We start from the raw sequence: 8,607 nt of genomic DNA, 5'->3' as shown, positions 1-8,607 counted from the left end.
ACTGGACTCTGTGCTGGGCGTGGAGCCTACTTAAAAAAAAACAAACATACATACAAATAGAAAAGTGAGCAAAGGGACATAAGCAAATTCGCAAAAAAAAAAAAAAAAAAAAAAAAAAAAGAAATACAAAAAGGCAAGGCAACACATAACTATGTGAAAAAACAAAGCTCACTAGTAATCCAAGAAATGACATACGAAATTCAAAACAATGAGAAACAATGACTTTATTTACTTATTTTTTAATGTTTTATTATTTATTTTTGGGAGAGAGACACAGACACAGCATGATCAGGAGAGGGGCAGAGAGAGAGAGAGGGAGACACAGAATCCGAAGGAGGCTCCAGGCTCTTAGCTGTCAGCACAGAGCCCAACATGGGGCTTGAACTCACCAACAGTGAGATCATGACCCGAGCCAAAGTCAGACATTTAACTGACTGAGCCACCCAGGCACCCCGACAATGACTTTAAATTTGAAAAAAAAAAAAAAAATAGCCCGTGTTGTCAATAAGATGGAAAAATGGGCATTTCTCAAGGGAAAGCTAATAAAATTTTCTGGAAGGTAATTTAGAAAACATTTAAAAAATATACTGTGCCTTTGACCCATCAGTTGCCCACTCCTAGAATTTTAAAATCAGGCATGTACGATAAAGGATGAATCTATAATGATCAATGATATAGAAAAACAAGAAAATGTATCTGTACATTTATTCTGCCATTAAGGATCATGTCATAAAAGAATATCCAATAAAATGGGGGAAATGGGCAGAATACATTTTTGCATCGCATCATCCTAATCACATCAAACATGCATAGGTAAGCATAGAAAAAACATCGGAGGAGACATACCAAAACACGAAATGTAACGGATCTAAGAGTAGGAGAGATTTTTATATTCTATTTCCTACTGTTGCAACAGATTCAAGTGTTTTAAAAATGATTGTATACTTAACGTTGACTTTGTTGAAAAGCACAAAAGTGCATGACACTGTAATAGCCTGGAAACCCCAGGAAGTGTATGGTTTGGAAAGCCACGGCCACCTGCTCGGCGGTGAGTCACGGGCGCAGGCTCGCACCTGCCTCCGCACTCGCCAACCGGCTGCCGCGCGCTTCCAAGCGAAATGCCCGGTGCGAGAGCTGTCCCTGAGCCAGGCCCCATGCCCCCGGCCCCGGGAAGCAGCGAACGCCTGCTCGTGGTAATTTCTGGAACTGAGGGCATTCCCTTTGTAAAGTTCACGCGATCGGGCCTTTCCTTTCTCCACTCGTGAACAAACCAGAAGCCAGACTTTCGGGTCAGCCGCGCCGCCCCCAGCCAGGGGTATTTCGATCCTGCAGCGAGGCCAGAGGTCGCGGTGGCCGATCGCGGCCGCAGCGGGGCAGGGGTGGCCGGGAGGCCGCGAGCGCCCTCTCGGAAGAAGCCAACGAGGCCGGGTCTAGCCCAGGGACCGCGGCCCGGCCACGCGGTCGCGCAGGGACGCGTGTCCTCCGTAGGGACAAAGGGTCGGGAAACTTGATCCGGGCCCGTCCCGGAAAATCCGGGCTGCGGTCGCCATGGCTACCGAGTCGGGCTCCCGGCAGCCGCCCCCGACCCGGCCCAGCCCGCGAGGGGGCGCTGGGAGGAGGGGTGCGGAGGGGACTGGCCCCGCCGCCCGCCCCGCCCTCCGGCCGCGGCCGCCGGCCCCAGCCCGCGACTGACCCTCGGCAGCTCCTGTAGTCACGTGGCGCTGGGAACCGGCGGGGGGGCTGGGCCCGGGCCTGGCAGTTGTGAACTCGAACCTGCCGCTGTCGCCGCGCGGGGTGGGGAGCGCGGCCGCCGGCGCCGGCGTTCCGGCCTCATGGACGCGCGACGCGCCTCCGCGCACCCCGCCGGAGAGGTTCGTCCCGGGCAGGGCGCGGGGTTCCACGCGGGCCCGAGGCGGGCGGCCCTACCTGCCGGGCGCGTGACTGTGTGTGCGCTGTGTGTGTGTTGGGGGGGGGGGGGCGGACAGTGCTGGACCGAAGGGGGGGGGCCGAGCCCGCGCACCTGCGCACAGGCTCCGCGAGGTGCGCTCTGCGTGGGGACCCGAAAGGGCCCATTCGGGGTGCGCGGAGCCGTATGTCCGCGACGTGGACGGGGGACACGCGCGAAAACAAAAGGGGGGTGTGGGGTCTCCACGACCCTTTGCCGTCCAGAAGGCGCAAGGGGATTGTGACCGAGACCTGGCCACACTAGCTCGCCCTACGCAGCCCCTTGGGAAACGGGCCTGGAATTCCTGTTGGGAGGAGGGTGGGGGAAGGGGAGCCAGCAGGGATTCCCGAGTTTCTGCCATCGGCCGGCCTTTGGCCATCAGCATGGAGAATTCGTGCTGTGACCTTACCAGTGGAGGAAATGACCCCCGAATGCTGGCGTGTACTTCCTTGGTGAAGGGGACACATTCATTTATTAATCCAGTAGCCATTAAGGTTCCCCTGCCGGGCGGGGTGTCGAGCCTGGGTGGGGGAGGGGGTTGTGGCTGGCGAGGACACAAAGATGACTGCCCTAGAGGAGCTCAGAGCCTCACGCGTGTTTTCTCTCCCCTCCCCGCAGGTAAGGCTGGCCTCTCTGCGCTCAGAGGTCTGAGCTCTGCCATGGGGGTAGGGGTGTCTTTACTGCTGCAGTTTTCTCTGACATCTGGGGGCTACCAGAGTGTGGGCCGAAGCAGGCGCTACAGCCGCAGAAGTATCCCCAGGAACATCCCCCGGAGGAGCTGGAAAAAGCCTCATCTCCAGCTCTACGGTCTGCAGGGTAGAGTCTGGCCTTCTTTGTTGGGTTCCCACACCATTCCACAGCCCCAGTGCTCAGATCTCCTCCTGGAGGAAGGAAGTCACCTGTAGGGGGGAAGGATCACATTCTCGTACCAGCGTCTTCCCTGTGCTCAGTCTGGCCGTGGGGAATGAGTCACGTCTGGGCTCCTCCAGAGGAGTTCTGCTCCAGGGGATTTAGGGAGGATGTGTCCGGAGGTTGCAAGCCTGCAGTGAAGGTCCATTAAGAGGCTAGCTACCATCCACCCCTCAGTGGCTATAGGAAGCTCTTCTTGAGGAATCTGGGCTCCCTGGCACCGCGGAATAGCTGAATGTGGGGCAGCCCCCGGTGGGGTTGGGGCATGACCTGGCAGGGGACCCAGATTGCAGTCTTGCCTTTCCTCCCCTTCTCTTGCCCCAGTAATCGCTACCACCCCGGGGGAGGCAGGGATCCGGCCCGAGGCTAACAGGCTGTGGGTGTTTCTTGGATTCATGGGCGCTTTCCTTCTCGCGATGTCCTAATCGCGTGTGGGTGGAGGGGGGCAGGCAGGCAGAGTGTGGGCACCGCCTGGACAGACAGTGGCCTGGCGTTCTGCAGTCCTGGGAGCACCATCCAAGCGCTGCCCTCCTGTTCCCCAGAAGCGCTGTTCTCTCTTGCTCTCCAGGCTTCCGCCCTGAGACACTGAGGTTAGGGAGGCCAGAAATGCCTCCCCTGTGGCGCGCTTAGAGCCCGGGAGAGGGTAAATAGGATAAGGGCCGTAGGAGTTTCTGTGGGAGCTGTACATACCCCGGTGTTTTGGAGGAAAGAACGCTAACTGGGAGTTTAGAAGGCCTGTCCCCTAGTCTTGGTTCTGCTTTTGGTTTACTGTGTCCTCTCGGGCAAGTTCCCTCCTTCCTCTTATGCCTCAGAGTTGCTTCATCTGTCAAGCAGGGAGCTTAATAATGTCTGTTCATCCGGCCTCACAAGGTTGCTACTCAAAGGTGGCAAGAGGAAATAGTAGAAACAAGCCGAGGGCAGCAGGGAAGCACTTGAAAAGTGGAAAGCACTAGAGGGAGAGGGGACGGCGTTTTCTGGTGAGTCCTAAGGCAGGAATGTTTGTGCAGCCAGCGCTGGAGTGTTTACTCCATGCCAGACCCGGGGTGACTGCCACGAGGGGGATTCCAAGAAGTGTCAGAGTTCCTCCTCCCTTCTGGTAGTTTCCAGGCTCAATGAACACTTAGGACAAATACACTTGGAATGGTACCTAGAAGCCCCTGACCGAACTGACGCAGAACACAGAAGGCAATAGAAGGGTAGTCCTGATTCAAGGGCTCTAGCAGTTCAGAGATTTGAGCTCCTCTCGGGCCTGGGGTCGGCCAGGGAGGAACGGGGGCAGGATGAGTTGATCCCCAGAGTGACACTGCTTTTCCACCCTCAGCAGAGGAAGAACCCATGCTGGAACGTCGCTGCAGGGGCCCCCTGGCCATGGGCCCAGCCCAGCCCAGGCTCTCTGGGCCCTCCCAGAAGTTGCCCCCGACCCTGGAGAAGGAGCCCCGCGGGCTGAGGTTACAAGGCACTTCCGTGGCCCAGTCGGGCAGCCAAGCCCCGGGCAGGGCCCATCGCTGTGCCCACTGTCGAAGGCACTTCCCCGGCTGGGTGGCCCTGTGGCTTCACACCCGACACTGCCAGGCCCGCCTGCCCCTGCCCTGTCCTGAATGCGGCCGGCGCTTCCGGCACGCCCCCTTCTTGGCGCTGCACTGCCAGGTCCATGCCGCCGCCACCCCAGATCTGGGCTTCGCCTGCCACCTCTGCAGGCAGAGCTTCCGAGGTTGGGTGGCCCTGGTTCTGCATCTGCGAGCCCACTCGGCCGCAAAGCGGCCCATCGCCTGTCCTGAATGTGAGAGACGCTTCTGGCGACAAAAGCAGCTTCGAGCTCACGCGCGGAGGTGCCACCCCCCAGCCCCGGAGGCCCGGCCCTTCATATGTGGCAACTGTGGCCGCAGCTTTGCCCAGTGGGACCAGCTAGTTGCTCACAAGCGGGTTCACGTAGCCGAGGCCCTGGAGGAGGCAGCAGCCAAGGCTCTGGGGCCCCGGCCTAGGGGCCGCCCGGCCGTGACCGCCCCCCGGCCCGGTGGAGACGCGGTCGACCGCCCCTTCCAGTGTGCCTGCTGCGGCAAGCGCTTTCGGCACAAGCCCAACTTGATCGCCCACCGCCGCGTGCACACGGGCGAGCGGCCCCACCAGTGCCCCGAATGCGGGAAGCGCTTCACCAATAAGCCCTACCTGACCTCACACCGGCGCATCCATACTGGCGAGAAGCCCTACCCGTGCACGGAGTGCGGGCGCCGCTTCCGCCACAAACCCAACCTGCTGTCTCACAGCAAGATCCACAAGCGGTCCGAAGTGTCCGCGCCGAGCGTCCCGGGCGCGGGGAGCCCCCAGCTTCCGGCCGGCCCGCAGGAGGCCTCGTCGGAGCCCCCCGCCGAGGCCCCGCTGAAACCCGCCCTTGAGCCTGCGCCGGAGGCCCCGGGAGCGCCCCCGCGGGCCCCGGCGGCCGCGCCCCCCTCGCTCTTCGGCTGCGAAGACTGTGGCCGCAGCTTCCGGCTGGAGCGCTTCCTGCGGGCCCACCAGCGGCAGCACACCGGGGAGCGGCCCTTCACCTGCGCCGAGTGCGGGAAGAACTTCGGCAAGAAGACGCACCTGGTGGCGCACTCCCGGGTGCACTCGGGCGAGCGGCCCTTCGCCTGCGAGGAGTGCGGGCGCCGCTTCTCCCAGGGCAGCCACCTGGCCGCCCACCGGCGCGACCATGCCCCCGAGCGGCCCTTCGTCTGCCCGGACTGCGGCAAGGCTTTCCGCCACAAGCCCTACCTGGCGGCCCACCGGCGCATCCACACCGGCGAGAAGCCCTACGTCTGCCCGGACTGCGGCAAAGCCTTCAGCCAGAAGTCCAACCTGGTGTCCCATCGGCGCATCCACACGGGCGAGCGCCCCTACGCCTGCCCCGACTGCGACCGGAGCTTCAGCCAGAAGTCCAATCTCATCACCCACCGCAAGAGCCACATCCGGGACGGCGCCTTCTGCTGCGCCATCTGCGGCCAGACCTTTGACGACGAGGAGAAGCTCCTGGCGCATCAGAAGAAGCATGATGTCTGAGAGGGCAGGGGCTGCGGAGGCTGAGGGCGAGGGGGCCCCGGGAGCCCTTCACAGGGGAGCGTTGCCGTGGGCCTGGGCCGTCGGGGGGCCCCTAGGTTGCTGCTGGTGTAGGCGAGGGGTGGGAGAGGCAGCCAGTGAGCTGGGGGCCCTGGTGGAGGGGGAGGTCTGCCCCCCCTGCGGCCGGGGAGGCCACTGTCCGGGGCACAGGGACCCTGGCCTCCAGCTGGTGTTTGCTAAGGTTCTGTCCTGACTATCCTGTGCCCTGGAAAAGTAGCAATAGCAGCTCCACTTACCCCTTAGAGCCCTCTGGCTGGAGGGGCCACCAGGGGGCAGGAAGAAGACCCTTCCCCTCTGGTGTTAACGCCTTAATGTCCTTGTCCTTTATTATGAATTCCTTCCGCTGGTTTTTTTTTTTTTTTTTTTTGGAAGTAGGTGTGGTACAGTCCTTAGTAAATGAGCACTTGGGAGGAAAAGTGGACCAGCTGGATACACCTGGGAGAACCTGCTGGCCTTGTTAGGCAGCACCTGGGCCTTTTCCAGCACTGAGAGGTGAGGCCGTGCTGCTGTAACCTGTCCCACCCTGTCCCCTTCCTCCTGCCCCTGCATAGGCACCTGGGCTGAGAGAGACCCATCTGCTGTTAGCACTCAGCTCCACCCTGTCCCTCCCCACCGTCAACACCCCACCCTCCCGGCGCTCTGAGCGTCCCCTGACTGTCAGCAGCCCTGTGTCCAGGCTTTTGTCTGAACACCCCAACCCTCCACTCCTTCCGGAACTCAACATGGTGGACAGGACTGCCCCACAGAATGGAGGGGCAGCCGGCAGGAAGATAGGGGCGAGGTTCCTTTCCAGCCTTTCTAGGGCATGGATGCCCAGTCTCGGCTTGAACACTTAGGTGACGGGTAGTCCCCACCTCCTGAGGCCCTGGTCCTATTGTAGGATAATTCTAATTGTTAGAAATTCTTCCTTAGAATGAATGGAATCTGCTTTCCTGTAATTTCTACCTACCGGGGCTCCTTCTGTTCTCTGGAATGAAACGGAACAACCGCTTACCCTCCTTTTCAAACTAGAGAATAAAGATTTGGTTTTAGAGCTGGTGGCCGAGTGTTCCTTTCTCCCGGGGAGCTGTGTAGTTTGAAGGAGCAGCAGCATACTCTGCTCTGAGGAGGGGAATTTGGGGGCGGGGGTTGGCCACAGGACAAGTGCCCCACTCGGGCTCCTTTGCACCCTGCCTCCAGTTCTTCCCGGGGGCGGGGGGAGGCCAGGCGCACCCCGCAGGTGGGACTGGTTCTCCGGGGGACTAGCTTTCTGTGGGGTCGAGTCAGACTTGTCTGGTGCCAGTTATCAGGAGGAAAAGGTCTGATGTGAATGTCCTGCAGTGCCTTCGAGGCTGGCCCGCTGCAGCCCCCCACATCTGGAACTACAGATGCTTCCCTGCACCGGTTGTCTCCTGCAAATTTGGGTGCCTATTTTTGACACATATCGGGAGGCCCTTTTCCCGCCAGGTTTAGTAATTTCTGCACAGATCCAGCACCTAGCATGCAGCGCATAATAACCGCAGTATGGTTATGTGAGTGGCACCTCGCAAAGAAGTTTACCTAAACCGTCTCACGTAATCCTGGTGTGGTAGGTGCTCTTCTTTCACAGGTGAAAACATTTGCTCAGGGGCACATGACTGAGAATCCAGATTTCAGATTTCAACCCAGGCCTGTGTGGCTCCTGGAACCTGTGCTCTTGACCCCTGCCACCTATTTATCGGGTGAATGCAGTATGCTGCTGCTTTGGAGGCAGAGCATCATTAAATGCCCACCATGGTCTTGATGTCGCAATGGAAACTAGGGGTTTACCAGGACAAGATCTTGTCCTTACCTCCAAGAGGCCCAAGTCCAGGGAGGACGTGTATGTGTATGTAGATGACAGCAGAGACGATGGGGACTCCCCCATCCCAAGCGTGTAGGATGGAAGTAGATAGCTTCCAAGTTTCATACGGGTTTATGAGGGTAGGGAGCCACTGAAAAACCTGTGTGGTAAATGGCAAATTATCTTTCAGAGACTGGAAGCATTGTCTCAAGAATGCCTCACTTCCAGTATCTCTTTATGGGACCCCAGGGCTTCAAGGGAAGGGGAACCATGCTTTTTTGGTGGGGGGGAGGGCAGGAAAGTAGGTCAATGTCTGGAGATGATGGGCAGGGCAGGGAGCAGGAGACAGGTCCTCAGGCATCTAGGGTTTTTACTTGCGGGTTGGGGAAAAGCATGTGGGAGAGGGGATCTGACCAGGGCTCCTGACTTTGAAAAACCATCATCTTTATTTATTAAACATTTTTTAAATGTTTATTTGTGTTTGAGAGAGAGAGAGGGTGCACAAGTGGAGAAGGGGCAGAGAGAGGGAGATACGGAATCTGAAGTAGGCTCCAGGCTCCGAGCTATCAGCACACAGCCTGACTTGGGGCTCGAACTCACCAACTGCAAGATCATGACCTGAGCCAAAGTCAGACACTTAACCGACTGAGCCACCCAAGTGCCCTGAAAAAGGGAGAGCCACAGAAGTTGCCGTGAGAGGGCTGGTAAAGCTGTGACAGAGCTGGGTCCGTGGGTCCTTTCTGGGTCCCTTGGGGGACCAGGTGGTTCCCAAATCCTTGCTCAGCATGGCGCACTGCTGACAGCAGTCTTGAAGGAGGAAATGCTCAGGCTGGAGGGGCCATAGTTCTACAGACAGGAG

The 8,607-nt window shown here is 58.8% G+C and overlaps 1 protein-coding gene across 6 annotated transcripts; it reads left to right on the top strand.

Annotated features, from left to right (window-relative positions):
- The first annotated feature begins 1,175 nt into the window (after positions 1–1,175).
- On the top strand, positions 1,176–6,984 carry REPIN1 (replication initiator 1). Of its 6 annotated transcripts, none has more exons than XM_040471639.1 (3): positions 1,176–1,193; positions 2,564–2,761; positions 4,176–6,984. In XM_040471639.1, exons 2-3 carry the CDS (start codon positions 2,605–2,607, stop codon positions 5,888–5,890), a joined length of 1,872 nt encoding a protein of 623 aa, XP_040327573.1. In that variant the 5' UTR covers positions 1,176–1,193; positions 2,564–2,604; the 3' UTR covers positions 5,891–6,984. The 6 variants fall into 6 exon arrangements, with proteins under 6 accessions (XP_040327573.1, XP_040327570.1, XP_040327571.1 ...); XM_040471636.1 differs by lacking the exon at positions 1,176–1,193 and adding an exon at positions 1,717–1,871 and having other exon boundaries at positions 2,635–2,761; positions 4,179–6,984; XM_040471637.1 differs by lacking the exon at positions 1,176–1,193 and adding an exon at positions 1,760–1,871.
- The last annotated feature ends 1,623 nt before the right edge of the window (positions 6,985–8,607 follow it).

Source organism: Herpailurus yagouaroundi, unplaced genomic scaffold (assembly GCF_014898765.1).
Source record: "Herpailurus yagouaroundi ecotype Mexico unplaced genomic scaffold, PumYag 100, whole genome shotgun sequence".
Taxonomy (NCBI): Eukaryota; Metazoa; Chordata; class Mammalia; order Carnivora; family Felidae; genus Herpailurus; species Herpailurus yagouaroundi.
Note: the sequence above shows the minus strand (reverse complement) of the source record. Positions and strands in the feature narration are given on the sequence as shown.